General features: G+C 36.5%; 1 protein-coding gene across 1 annotated transcript in view; it reads left to right on the top strand.

The window, feature by feature from the left end:
• LOC136852535 (tolloid-like protein 2) overlaps positions 1-15,170 on the top strand; it is an 886,642-nt gene that overhangs the window by 782,146 nt on the left and 89,326 nt on the right. Inside the window, exon 5 of the mRNA XM_067127262.1 lies at positions 1,564-1,670. Coding sequence (XP_066983363.1) covers positions 1,564-1,670 — 107 coding nt within the window. The remainder of the gene's footprint in view (positions 1-1,563; positions 1,671-15,170) is intronic.

The following is a 15,170-nucleotide window of genomic DNA, read 5'->3' as shown; positions in this document are numbered from 1 at the left end:
TGGCTGGCATGTAAGGGTTCTAATAGAACAGTCAAAGTCTTACAGTGACTTCAGTGTAGCATTGTTAAGTGTGCATGAAAGTAAAATTGTTTTATTATAAATCATTTTTATTATACTTAGTTTTGAAAATAAAATTGCTTCCTCTATAGTATATACAACAGTCTTTTCCGATGAATATGTAAAAATTGATTATATATATACATTATATATATATATATATATATATATATATATATATATATATATATATATATATATATATATATATATATATATATATATATATATATATATATATATATATATATATATTATATATTTATATATACATACATATATGAAATTTATATATATATATTATATATATATATGCAGATATGACATTTTTATTACACCGTAATGTATATATAATCATGAAGCTACAAATGTTTAATATCCAATTCACGCTACTTCGGGAATATCCCCGATAGGGAATTATCACCGAAGGGGAATTTCTTATGAGATACATTTATCTCTTAAAAAATTCCCCTTCCGTGATAATTCCCATCGAGGATATTTCGAAGTAGCGTGAATTGATTAAATGGAATTTATAGCTTCATGATTAATATATAGCTTCATGATTATATATATATATATATATATATATATATATATATATATATATATATATATATATATATATATATATATATATAGCATATAAATCTTCTATATGTTTGAAAATTAAAGCGATCCTCCCTGTAGAGAGCGCTAACCGGTAGCTCTGCAACTTGAAGCAAATTCGTTCATTGCGTGAACGTACGCACATGTTCGTGTGTGTTGTGGGGTTTGGGGATATTTCGTTTGCTCTGGAATTTTGGTTAATATAAGGGCTTAATTAATTTGCAATGAACTCATTAGGCAATGCAGTTAATTAATATTTGTGATCTATATTATATTTTAATTGAATTTCAATTCTATACACTTTCAGAACCTAGTTGTAGATGAATGGAATTTGAATTATACTTTGCTGTTAAATTTGATTTTATTAGAGTTTAACAAATTATATTCGCTTTATAAAGCCATATATTTGTGCAGAAAGTCATTAGAGACGTCGCGTTTTTTTCCACAGATAAAGTATCTATTGGTTACGATATGTAACGTATTGAACGCACTAATTCAAATTTACGGACTTGTATCAACAGAGTATGATCTAATTAAAGTTTCGCTGTATTCATAATTGAATAAGGTGTATTTTGAACTTAACTTGATCTGCTTCTGCGTTGTTTGCTCTTTCACTAGATTACTTTTCATACTGTGTGCTAGAAGATTTCTATGAACCCTTAGTTTTTCTGTGTGATTTGTGAGATTCCTTTTAATTTGGAAGCAGTCAAAGTTCACGCTTCATCTCTAGATTACTTTTCATACTGTGTGCTAGAAGATTTCTATGAACCTTTAGTTTTTCTATGTGATTTGTGAGAGTCCTTTTAATTCGGAAGCAGTCAAGTTTCATGCCTCATCTCGCCCATGTAAAACCTTATTTATGTATTAAGTAAAAAGCTCATGTCTCTTTCCCTTCACCAGGTCAGGACTACAACTTCAACAAACTTACAGCCGAGGAGGTGAACTCTCTGGGCCAGCGGTATGACTTCGCCTCCATCATGCATTATGCCAGAGCAACTTTCGCCAAGGTAAGGTTCTTCGGAAATCGTTAGTGCACTCTGTAACGCTAATTTCGCATTGTCCTTAAACATGTGTAGTCGTATTTTGCACTAAATAAAGTTGTGCGGAGGCGTGTGCGAGTAAGAGGCAGCGTTCAAAACTTACTAATATATTCAAATGTTGTTGTTATTGATTAAGCTGACCTTATGCCAGCACGGGCTCTTGCTCATAGAGCAGCCCGTGCAAACAACAAACAGACAGGTCAATAGCTCTTGCGAGCGGAAATGTAGTGCCTGACACGAGGCGAACAAAACAGAGGTCAGAGTACAACCAACTGTGTTTGTTGGAAGATGGAAAGATGTACATAAATCAATATACATGACACGAATGAAGTTATGATACATACAGGTGGAATGCTGACACTGTAATGCTTGCGCTAAGATTGATACATTAAATGTAACATTAATATGAATGATAATATATGTACAAAGGATGCGTGACACAGATGGACGGCGTGTGGGTCCGTGTGCGTGGGACCCTACAAAGTGACTGCGAAAATCCATCTGCAACCCCCAAATAAGAACATTTACGGTTTAGCCAATGAAGAACAACGAGCAAAGAGAGAGAGAGAGAGAGAGAGAGAGAGAGAGAGAGAGACTGGGCGTTCTTTTGAAGGGCCATCACAACTAGATTAATTATGGTGGGATTTAATAGGTTTAACTTGTAGTAAAATTCTGACTGCTTCGTGCCGAAAATTACGTCATGGAATTTTGAGTGTTCGCTCCATTTGCAATTAGTTCTTTTTGAATTCTTGCGCAAATTTTGATTCGATTTTTTTACACACAAGCCTACGCAGAGATAAGTATAATCTTGGTAATGAAATCATTTTGTTCTTTTTTTTTACCTCCACATAGAGTTCTTGATTTTTTATGGAGTTAAAAGTGTTGACACTTTTCGTATGCCACAATCAGCTCTGATGCGACAACTTATCAAATGCCTCATCATATGTCCATCTCTGCATACTATAGTATACGAGTATGTACCAACAAAAAACACCAAGTTTTTATACTTTGTTACTGTACTGAATATTGTCCTTTATTTATGTGAAATGCTGTGAAATAGCTTTAACCGAGGCAAAATTGCAGTATCAATAGTACAAGTTTGTATATGTATTTGTGAGAGAGAGAGAGTTGAGTTAAGTCACCTTGTAACATGCTTCGAATGGTAAAGTGATCTGAGGGAATTGCTTATATCATACCACATGAATATCTGTATTTTTAAAGAGTACTTGGAATAAGATTAAGATTATAGCTTAGAATTATAGCATCAAAAATGAATGCCAATACGGAGGGGGAAAGATATTGGACTGGAGGTGTATGCTGTTAGGTTGTTCGACAGGTTACGTAGCATATTACATATTTCCATATGACACTATTCATCCAGGTTCTCAAACTTTCCTCTAAGTTTCTTACAAAATGTTGTGGTGACAGTCTGCTCTTTGTATGCAAACGACCCTAGGCTTTCAATTGATTTTCAGAAGGTTCCAATGTCATCTTGTTCTTCAACACTTACAATCCCTTGTGCCAGTAGTTATCGTTGGTACTGCGAGATAATTAATGACACTGTTATTGAAATAATGAATTTACACAGGCCAAGATTAATTGATGGATTTTAAGTGAAGTGGCTTCAAACTGCGGAAAACGCGTAAAAAGTCATTCTTGGGACTTGTGTTTTTCAAACCTTAGTTTTCAGTAATAGCTGTAGATTGCGATATCAGTCTGGGTACTACCAATATATTTTTTTCGAATGACCAAGGCACCACAAACTTCGAATGAAGACTTAGTAGCGCCCAAAAACCGGAGTATTAATTCACTGACAATGCGTTGTTGTTATACTGCTTGAAACAAATGGTTCAGTACCCAAAATTCGTATCTTTTTTTTTTTTTTGCTCGGTCTTCCGCACAAGCTAAGCGACTCGACAGTAAATTAGAATAACGTTTATTTGCATATTAGGCGCACATTTCTGCAAAGCAGTTTGTTTGCATTCTACTTCCCCTTTAATAGCCTCTCTCTCTCTCTCTCTCTCTCTCTCTCTCTCTCTCTCTCTCTCTCTCTCTCTCTCTCTCTCTCTCTCTCTCTCTCATGAAACAATGTTATCCACTGCAAAAATAGTGATCAAGTGACAGTGCTGACTGAATTAGTTTAACTGCAGAATTTCACCTCTGTAGAGAGAAATTTCCTACATAATACAGTGTCCCAATGTGATGGCTGTCCTTTCACAAGCTGTATACTGTACGACTTATGGAAAGATGTTTCAGAGATCTTTGTAAAAGCTCCGATAGTTATTAAATGACGCTTTAAAATTTGCATTCGACTTCTCACTGGTTTTTCTATGTAAAGATTCAGTCCGGCTCTGGGGGTTCCATGTGTCGATTAGATTGAAGGGAACCCGTCTTTGTAAGACTTTTTGGGAGAAGTTTCATTGTCATTTAACAGCAAAAACGTTGTGTGCTAAGTATCCCTTACTCGTGCACCTCTTCGAATTAGAGAATGATTATAACTATCAAAATAGTTATTTCAAATAAAATTGGTACACGTCAACTTCAAAGTTTGGAGAGATGCTGCAGAATTTCAGTAATTCTCTCTCTCTCTCTCTCTCTCTCTCTCTCTCTCTCTCTCTCTCTCTCTCTCTCTCTCTCTCTCTCTCTCTCTCGTGACCTGTTTACAGAGGCTATATACAAATAACCCCGTGGAAAGTATTGTTCATATGGCAGTTATAACAGATCATGAATGCTTTTTCATTGTCTGCTAAAGCACAAAATCTGAGTAATGGTGCTTGACGTGTGTATGTAATTTTTAAAATATAAATAATAATTAACCTCTTCCTCTCATTATAGATCTGTCCTTCTAAACTAATAAGGGTTATAGCGTTGATTACATTGTATTTATGTTTTGAATTTAAGCGATATTTTTTCTCTCTTTTAGTGTGACTAGTGGTAGAATTTTGGTCGTAGGAGCCTTCATTAGGATCTTGGTGCACCATCTCAAGCAACCGTACGCAAACTAGGAATGCGAGCATGAAATCATTATACTCCAAAATCATTTGGGTTTACAGTAGACTCTACTGGTACTAAGCCGCTCCATAAAATTTTAGGATTTATTTCGTACATTGCTTCTGCATATAACGGTTTTAAAACTAAGAATAACTATCATCCACTGGATTCAGACCTTTGTTGGGGTACTTCTGCTACAAAATATAAATTTCCTGAAGTTTATAGCTTAAGAATTTCAAAGCGTTTTATTGGTTTACTAGTATTTGTGAGTAGTGATGAAACCATGTTTTGAAAATGGTACTGTGTTTTGGGGCCTGCAATGAGTCTTGGTAGTTGAAATATTCTCGCAATTCCAGCTTAAAGATGTCAAGTTTCCATACTTGAATAGGAAGTATTTAGATATTATTCTAGCAAACGTGCCTGAAAGATTTTTATTCTCAGTGCTGGTTAATTCTTCTGCGAAGTGAACTTTCCTGGTAGTGTTCACAGCTTGAGATCTTACAAGTCACTTCTGGATTGCAGAATTCTCTGCCTTGCTGCCCATTATCGGATACTGTGAATCCACCTCTTATTAAAAGTTGTGTTTCTGTGAAAAGAAAAGTTCATCAAAACTTTCTCGTAGGGGTCGATCAGGTAAGTATTCGTGTCGCAGTCTTTGTACTTTAAAAAACGGCAGAACGAGAAATTTTATCATTCCTAGAATTAGTATTTGACCGTGTCAGTTTTGTTGAGAAAAGATTATGGCACAATAAACAAGATGAAAGTTAATGAACAAATTGTTGGTCTGAAATCTGTAACTTCCATTGTGCACAAACCCAGCTTTTCTTTGGGTAGGCTTAGACTCTTACCGGAGCTTGAATTTAGAGAAAGACCTCTCTGGACAGTTTTCATGACGCCAGAAGATGTTTCCCTTCTCATTTCCATCAAGTATCTTCAATGGATGAGGTTCTTAGTCGCGCGACCTAACTTATGGTCATTCACGGGGATTCAGTACCGACGGCGACTGACTTTTCTTGATGGGCACCCATTCAAATAGTGACCAAACCTAACATTGGTCAACTTCGCTGATCGACTAGCGGCAAGCAAACGCGTTATATATGCTAAATATGAACAGAGGACATAGTTTAAAGATACTGCCATGCATTTTCCCAAGAAAAGAAATGAGGAGAGAGAGAGAGAGAGAGAGAGAGAGAGAGAGAGAGAGAGAGAGGAGAGAGCACTCCTAACATTCATATGATTGAAGGTGTTTGTATTAATAAATTGCATGCTGTGGCATCAAGGTTTTTATATAGTCAATAATGTCAGTTACGAAAGCAGAAAATGTTACGAAATTTGACTGATAAAGTTATCAAATTTACGAGGTTAGTTTATCGCTCCAAGCTATCTGTTACTATTAACTGCAACATGAGTGATGATGATGATGCAATAATGAACGTGTTCAAGTGGTGCTGGTATTTTCATAAACACACGAAGCCCCGCATTGGAAATTAGATAATCAAATCCTTCGCTCAAGTTCACGAGCCGAACCTTGAACTATTCAAGTGGGTGTGGAATGAGTAAGGATTATGCTATATTGCTCGTAATAATAATAATAATAATAATAATAATAATAATAATAATAATAATAATAATCATGATCCAGTGAATCAATCCAGACATTGGAGAAAAGCGGAGGGCCTGTTGTTCAAGAGCGGAAAGTCAAAGTGGAGAGGTATCGGTTGATTTTCCGTTCGGTTCGTTGGAAAGATCCATATCGAGTTTTGGGAAGCGAAGGAAGCACAATGTTCCGAATGTGTTGTTGAGGAGGAACAAAGGAAACCTGAACTTCATTGAAGCTTTTTTTTTTTTTTTACCCCGCAGTATTCGGGCCACTTGTATTGCCAAGCATTGGTTTTGCTTTTGTGTGCGAGAGAGAGAGAGAGAGAGAGAGAGCGACTGTTTTCTGTACCGTTACCTCACCGGTAAATAAACGGTTGGTCGTTCGTCATAAAAATTTCATTTTATTGGTATTCGCGAGCAAAACCTGTTCTTTCGCAATTGTTTGTTATATTTTGGGGACATCAGTATGCAGAAATGTGAGATCGCGTGTTCGTCCAATATCAGATATCAAGCTATAGAATTTTATATAACTGGCTGTAGAGAAAAAGTTTCTAAAGTTTGTTCTGAGAGCAAAAAATCTTTCCACATTGAGTCGAATTTCAGTGTGTTTGTTTTTTAGAGCAGTCATTTACAAATGTTTGGCCTTGTATATAGGAATGACACGTTGTCCTTTGGATGACGCTTTTGCAGTTATTATTATTATTATTATTATTATTATTATTATTATTATTATTATTATGTCCCGTGCTTAGGTAATGGTCACGTAATTATTCATCCAGTTGACTGGAAATATACTTTACATCCGAAAACATCACCGTCTTGTTGCGAATATTCGTAAATTTTCGACAAGCTGTTCCCGTTGAGTAGGGCTGAAGGGTGACCGCAATTGAAAGGGAAACGCCATAACTTACCTCACGACCTCATATGCAGGGGCTCAGAAAAAGGTGTTTCCAACACCTCCCATAGGTACCCTCACAAAGGGGAAAAGGGAATATGGAAAGTGAATGTTATCAAGAGTAAGGTTTTGATGGCCTGTGGAAACCAGAAAAATGTAGCTGTGAATTTAGTGAGGATAACTAACGAATTGAAGTAGGTGATTCATATTGGTATTTTTGGGTAAATGTCATCGACGATTATGGATGAGAAACGAGATGAACTACCGAATAGATGAAGCTGAGGGAAGGAGGGCTCTTTGAAAGGTTGGAAGAGCAAGTGGGTGCGTATAGAAGCCGGCGTTAGAGTGTTTGAATAAATTGTGGAATAAATTCTTAATTTGTGGAGCGGAAATGTGGGTTTATGATGGTTTGTCACCAGTTTTCTTCAACGACTTTAAGTATAAAATGTCACGTGTAAATTGATGGCAAAACTTTAACCATTGACCACTTATAAACATGTCGTAGATACCAGTTGGAAACTGTGTAACAGTAAGGATTTTATTGATCTGGTATTTCTGAGTGGTTTGCGGTTCTCGTGTGGGAAAAGAATTTGCTCCGTTTATAAAAGGGAGGGAAGCTATTGGTAACCCAGTGTTATGTACAAAGAAGCACCCAATAATTCGGTATATATAGGAACCGTAGTAAGTCTTGGTGCAAGTTATCTTGTTGAACTGGAAACAGGAGAACAGATATCTGTCGCAAAGTCAGTGGTAATAGTGAAAGTTGGAAGGAATCATAGCGGGGAAAATCGTTGCCCACGAGTCCCGATGCAAATGTGTTGATACCGCGTTAAGCGGTATATCCTATTTCCGAAGAGCATGGCAGAGTTCAGGCTGTATCTAGACATTGGAACTGGTTCATGGGAAGGAATTGGTAAACGACCGACTTTCTCTATTTTCGATATCCTGCGTGAAATACAGAAACAGGCATCAGAAAACTATGTTAATAATCATCAGTAGATTCTGTGTTTAAACTTTATTAGGTTTAGGTATTTGAAAGTCTGTCATTTGGATTAATAATAATTTGAATGTATTTATATAAAAAGGAAGGAAGGAGAACGTAGCTTTGCTATAGATGTTTAGTCTTCAACTCCAGTCATACCATGAATTTCCTTTTTATCTTGTAACCAGTTTACTGTATGAGCTTCTAATTTCCAGATACAAATTATACATGAAAATAGGGCATGTCGGATGAAATAAACAGTAGGTCCACGCCAGGGCTCCTGATCCGTTTCACATCTTGCCCTTATGCCAGCCAACCAACTAACGAAAGTAGTTATCAGATGAAAATTATAATGGTAACTAAGTTACGTAAACATATCTGCGTCTTTATGGTCAGGCTTATTGTTTATTGGTACCGTACCATAAGTCGTATTAGTGCAAAACGATTGAGGTTTTTCTTCCAGCAGTTAGTTCTGGTAATTGGCTAATGCTTGTATAAATAGCTGGTCTCCTGTTTTCCCGCGGCTTTAGGTAATGTAGGTCGTGTTAAGGCTCGAGATTAAAAGTTCGGAAATCTGAAAGTATGTACATAAGTCATAGAAAGTGTAATTGTGTGCGCACACGCACATTAAAACCCTTGCAGGTCGCTCGTCCGTAAATACTTGAGAAGCCCTTCCATTCTACTACAGAAAGACGAGTGAATGTGTGCCCTCACTTGGCAGTCTCCTGGTTCAATGACAGTGTTGCTTAAACCAGCGGCAAACGTTTTTCCAGTGTATATAGTAAATGATGACAGGTGAGTTCCTAACACAATATACCCTTAGCGACAATAAAGCCTTACGTATCCCGTGAACATCAAGTTTTTGTAGAGCGGAGCTGTCTCAACAGCTGGTGCTGATTGCTGACCCTGGTACCAAGTCCAAGAGAGACAATGTCTACCCAATTGGGTGGCGTCGCCTCCCACCTGGGGTAACTACGTAGGCGATGACGTATCTTAGAGGTAACTGCTCATTACGGCATTTCACCTGCTGATGCAATAAGGACGTAGACAAAACTCCGCCTATATGGGGGATTTGAGGGGAAGAGAGCAAACCTCTTTCTCTTGGCCTTGCCTGCCTTAAATATGCCTGGTACAGTATCCGCAAGGAGGGCACGTAGTTTTCATCGGTCTTTTAACCTCCAAGCTTATCCTGCTTATTCGCTGTCGGTTAGTTTATGTTTGCTGACAAAGAAAGATCGCAGTGAGGTTTGTCATCGAAAGAATATTCATAATTCATGCTTTAGTTTACCCTCCGGTTAAATTCGAGCAGCGTAAGAGAGAGATACATAATGAACGCCAAGAATACGATACTAAGGTAAGTAACCATTACCAACAGGTAATTCAGTCTTTGGTTTTTAACACTCGAAGTGAAAATATTGTTAGCTTGGCTACTTATTCACTTTGAACGATAAGTGATTTTGATTCCTTCTCTTGTTTAACACGATGTACATTATTGAAGAATATGATATTTCCCGTTCACCGACTAAAACGTCCCAGCAGGGAAAGGCATATTAAGCCAGAAAGTATACCTATCAAAAGGTAGTCATATTTAGTTTCTTACTGATTTTCATTAAATTAATGACGTGGTTTACGAACCGAATGCAGGACCAGATAGGAGAAAAGAACCTTATAGGGAAAACTATATAACCACACTATTCCTGGAGGAATTCGGGGGGAAATGGCGGGGGGGGGGGCGTGGGAAAGAGAAGACGGTAAGCGTTAATAATTAAAGATGATAAGTATACCTTAGTTTTACCAGACCACTGAGCTGATTAACAGCTCTCCTAGGGCTGGCCTGAAGGATTAGACTTATTTTACGTGGTTAAGAACCAACTGGTTACATAGCAACGGGACAATACGGGTAATCGGAAATTGTACTAATGTAAGTAAGCCATGTTTAGACTAACATTGAGTACTAGTCTCATTTAGCAAGTCAGTTATTAAGGATAATTCCACGCGAGGGTGATGCAGTACGGAAATTACAGAAAGCCTTGTAATTCACCTTATTTATCTCTGTACATGATTTTGTGTGATTTATTGTCTTAACTTTGATTGTAACATGTATTTGCCTGCAGGCCCTGTGATTCACTTTGTTTTTTATTTAACTTTTCTAATGAAATAGTGCATGTTACGGTTTTTTTTTTTTATTTAACTTTACAATAAATTGGCGCACGTTACGTGCATATTAGGAAGTTCGCGTGTCTCCGATATAACGTATCCATTCACATCTTGCTTTGTATAACTTACTTTGGCTCATGCTGTGCCAGTAGTAGTTATGACAGATTATTAAGAATTTTAGGGAAAAACTTCAATATATATATATATATATATATATATATATATATATATATGTATATATATATATATATATATATATATATATATATATATATATACAATATATATATAAAATTAAAATCTCTTCACCTGTTGATGAGAGAGAGAGAGAGAAAATTTTGAATATCAGAATCTAGTCACAACAAACAGAAAATAAGAGGCAGTTACTAATTCTAATAATCCTATTGAAATCTTCATACGATTCTGCACGATTTCCCTTATTATATATATATATATATATATATATATATATATATATATATATATATATATATATATATATATATATATATATATATATATCTATATATATATCTATATATATATCTATATATATATATATATATATATATATCTATATATATATATATCTATATATATATATATATATATATATATATATATATATATATATATATATATATATATATATAGAGTCTAGGACAACTACCCCCCATGGACAACTACCCTCCATGGACAATTACCCCCGAGGACAAACTAGGACAACTACCCCCTAGGACAACTACCCCCCTAGGACAACCACCCCCCTTAATTAAATTGACGTTAATCTCAGTAAATGCAATTAAATAGTTTCTATCGTTACCTATTCTCTTAATTGCTTTTAAGTACAATTAAATAGTTTCTGTCGTTACTTACTCTTTCATTTGCTTTAAGTGCAATTAAATAGTTTCTGTCATTACTTACTCTCTTAATTGTTCTTAAGTGCATTTAAATAATTTCCGCTATTGTTTGAGATAATTTTTTCCTAAATGTTTTCAAGCTGACTCTCTCTATTTTCTTTGCATTAGTGAAACCGCTGAGATCCCTTAAGCAACATGGAATTTATCAAAGTTCTAGAGGAAAAGACAGACTAGTGCTTGATGGATATTTATATGTTAAGCAGAAAGATTTGGCTAATGGTGTAGTGTCGTTTGAGTGCGAAGAAAGAAGAAACAAAGCCAGTTGCAAAGCTAAAGTAAAAGTACATATGCAGCAAAGCGAAGTTGTTGGTAGGCTTCATAGCCACACCCATGCGCGCGCCATCTCCAGCAAAAATTATAGCTGCGAAAACTATCCAAAAGGTCAAGAAGCGAGCCATCGAGACCGAGGAAACACCGCAAGTAATTCTTTCGGAAGCTTGTACCACCATTGATGAAGAAACGGGAGCAATTCTACCACCGATTCATCATTTAAGACGTAACATTAGACGCCATCGACAACGTTTATCTCTTTCAAGACCGTTGCCTTTAAATAGACAAGAACTTGTTTTAACAGATGAGCAGACCAAAACACAGGATGGTCAAGATTTTCTGCTTTTCGACTCTGGGCCAGTTGAGAAACGAATTCTCATCTTCGGAACAAAGAAAAACTTGGATTACCTAAATCAAACGTCACATTGGTCGCTAGATGGAACGTTCAAAACAGTGCCTACAATCTTTTCACAATTGTACACAATTCATGCATTGATAAATGATCGTTCAGTGCCTTTAATATACGCTCTTTTGCCTGATAAAAGCCAAACAACTTATTCGAACTTACTGGAGCAGTTGAAACTACTGAAACATGATTTAGCACCAAAGACTATCATGGTAGACTTTGAAAAAGCCATGATTAATAGTTTAAAACTGGCATTCCCGCAAACCGAAATAAAGGGATGTTTTTTTCACTTTTGCCAAAGCATATACAGGAAAATTCAGTCTAATGGATTTCAGCAGCGATACCAAGATGATAGAGAGTTTTCCATCGCGATGAAAATGATAGCCGCTTTAGCTCTAGTACCGGCTTGTGATGTTGATAAATCATTTGAAACCCTGTGTGAATTTCTCCCCCCTGAAACATACGAAGTGCAAGACTACTTTGAAGACACCTACTTAGGACGTCCATGTCGAAGAGGACAACGGCGCGAACCATTGTTTGGAATAGAGTTATGGAATATGTATAACAGAACTGCAGATGAACTTCCTAGAACAAATAATGCAGTGGAAGGGTGGCACAGGGGTTTTTTAGCAAATGTTGGATGTTGCCATCCAAATATTTGGAAGTTTATAACATACATTAAAAGAGAGCAAGGGTTACAACAAATGCATATGGTTCAATCTTTTGCAGGTTTTGCTAGACTGCCATCTCGAAAGAAATATTTAGATGTTTCAGCCCGTATTATTTCAGTTACTGAAAATTATGGAAACAGAGATCTGGTTGAATATATACGATCTATTGCGTATAATTTGCATTTTAAAAAAAAATTTTTCTTTTACTTTCCAGTTTAGCTTTTTGTATGATTTTAACTATTTTTTTCTGCTTTTCATTTTATTTTCTTTTAAGAATTTTTCAACTTTTAAAAAAATTTTTAATAAATATTCATACAATAGTAGTTCTTCATTTTTCAACCTCTCTTAACACGAATATGTAAACCATAATACAATTCATTCATTACTTACTCGCTTAATTGCACTTCTTAAATGCAATTAAATAATTTTGAAAATTTTTTTATAAATTTTTTCCTAAATGGTTTCAAGCTGACTTAGTGTCTTCGGGGGGTAATTGTCCTAGGGGGTAGTTGTCCTCGGGGGTAATTGTCCATGGGGGGTAATTGTCCACCGGGGGTAATTGTCCTGATACAATATATATATACGTGCATGTGTATGTACCAATTGGATCTTAGCCACGTTAAATAAGTCTAATCCTTCGGGCCAGCCCCAGGAGAGCTGTTAATCAGCTCAGTGGTCTGGTAAAACTAAGGTACACTTAACTTTTTAACATTTCCTATGGTAGTCAGTACATAAGTAGTGATGAATACCGTGACTGAAATCAAGTGTACCTTACATGGCAGTGAAAACCTCATGCTGATTTTCCATTGTTCAGCAGAAGTGACTTGAGCAAGGTAAGTTGCTACAGTTCGAATGAATTAGCAATGAGCGTGCCGTTAAAACTATTCATATCTAATTCTTTGCTGGTACTGAACTGTCACCGTGAGACTTTCCTCCGTACTGGTCACATTAAAAGACGTTTTATTGGTTGTGTGTGTTTAATCTTGAAGAGTGAGTAGATGACCGTCAATTTAAATGGTTACAGCTGCCTATATTTGGTTTCTCTCCAGATTTTATTTTTCTTTCAGGAGTCCTATCTTTTATCAGTCCTTCCATTTAGGTATAAAGCAATTCTGTATATTTATATATTTTTTTTTCCTGTTCAGGGCTTTTCCCATTCTATCAGTCTTGTTTCGAAATTGAACCTGAATATTTCAGCAACCCTGGATTCCTCTGTAAACATATGATATTGTTTTCTCTCCGTGGTTCTGCGTGTATCATTAATCTACCGTGCGCCTTCGTTATTCGTTCCCTTTCCATCTGTTATTCGGATTTACGGATATATTTTTCTCAGCCGAAATGATGGTGCCCTTATACGTTTATGGAAATATTTCAATTGCTAATATAGAATTATTATTATTATTAGTAATAGTACTGATAGTAGTGGTAGTGTGCAGATGGAATTGCTCGATTACGAACGTGTAGCATTATGATGGTTGCTATCGTGGTACCGAAACCCCCCCTCCCCTCTCTCTCTCTCTCTCTCTCTCTCTCTCTCTCTCTCTCTCTCTCTCTCCTCTCGGTTACGAACTTGTAGCATTATGGTGTTTGCTATCTTGGTACACCGAAATCCCCCCCCTCTCTCTCTCTCTCTCTCTCTCTCTCTCTCTCTCTCTCTCTCTCTCTCTCTCGATTACGAACTTGTAGCATTATGGTGGTTGCTATCGTGGTACCGAAACTCTCTCTCTCTCTCTCTCTCTTCTCTCTCTCTCTCTCTCTCTCTCTCTCTCTCTCTCTCTCTCTGGTTTTCCCCGTTCTCCTATTCTTAAAAATGAGATTGGGTCTACCAGTACCCAATGGTTTTCTTGTTTAAGGAGCTCGTTCTTTGCCTTCCCATGTTCTGGCAATCACTCCATATCCGATATTTCTTGATGAATAGTTTTACTTTCTTCTTATCTCATTTTTTAAATTAAATGCCTTTCATTTCTATTTAACAATCAGACCGTAGTAATTGTCCCTCATATCTCGCTTTTCTTTACATTTACATTTATTTCGTAGCTTCTGTGTTGTTAACCAGAGAGAGAGAGAGAGAGAGAGAGAGAGAGAGAGAGAGAGAGAGAGAGAGAGAGAGAATTTGAAAAAAGGTTTGGATCAGCGAAATAAAGGTTGGGCATGTACCGACATACACAAATGAGATGTTGAAACAAGGCTCCATTAGAGCACAGAAATGTGGTTACTGATCATGCATAAGAGAAGGTTCATAAACTGAAATTAATTGCTTTTGGAGCGTATGTCGAGCGAGCAGGATTGGTAAGATTAAAGAAGCGATTCTGAAGCGAGGGACGCGGGGAAGAGGTACGGAGGAGGCCCAAAATTACTTTGTCTGAAACCTCTGCTTTTTATTTTATTTAAACAGTAATAAGAGTTTGCCGTAAAGAGTAGTGAGTAGTGAAAATTACTTTGAGCAAGCTTATCAACCAGTGCAAGATTCATGGAAGTCATGGTTATAGGAAGAGGACTGAATATAGACGGGAGATAGTACAGTAAAGGTTGAAGGATAATAATTAAGCTAGTCCTGGTGAAGTTTGTTTTAAAAA

Source organism: Macrobrachium rosenbergii, chromosome 25 (genome assembly GCF_040412425.1).
Source record: "Macrobrachium rosenbergii isolate ZJJX-2024 chromosome 25, ASM4041242v1, whole genome shotgun sequence".
NCBI classification, from domain to species: domain Eukaryota; kingdom Metazoa; phylum Arthropoda; class Malacostraca; order Decapoda; family Palaemonidae; genus Macrobrachium; species Macrobrachium rosenbergii.
The sequence above is the reverse complement of the archived record's forward strand: the minus strand, read 5'-3'. Positions and strand labels throughout refer to the sequence as shown.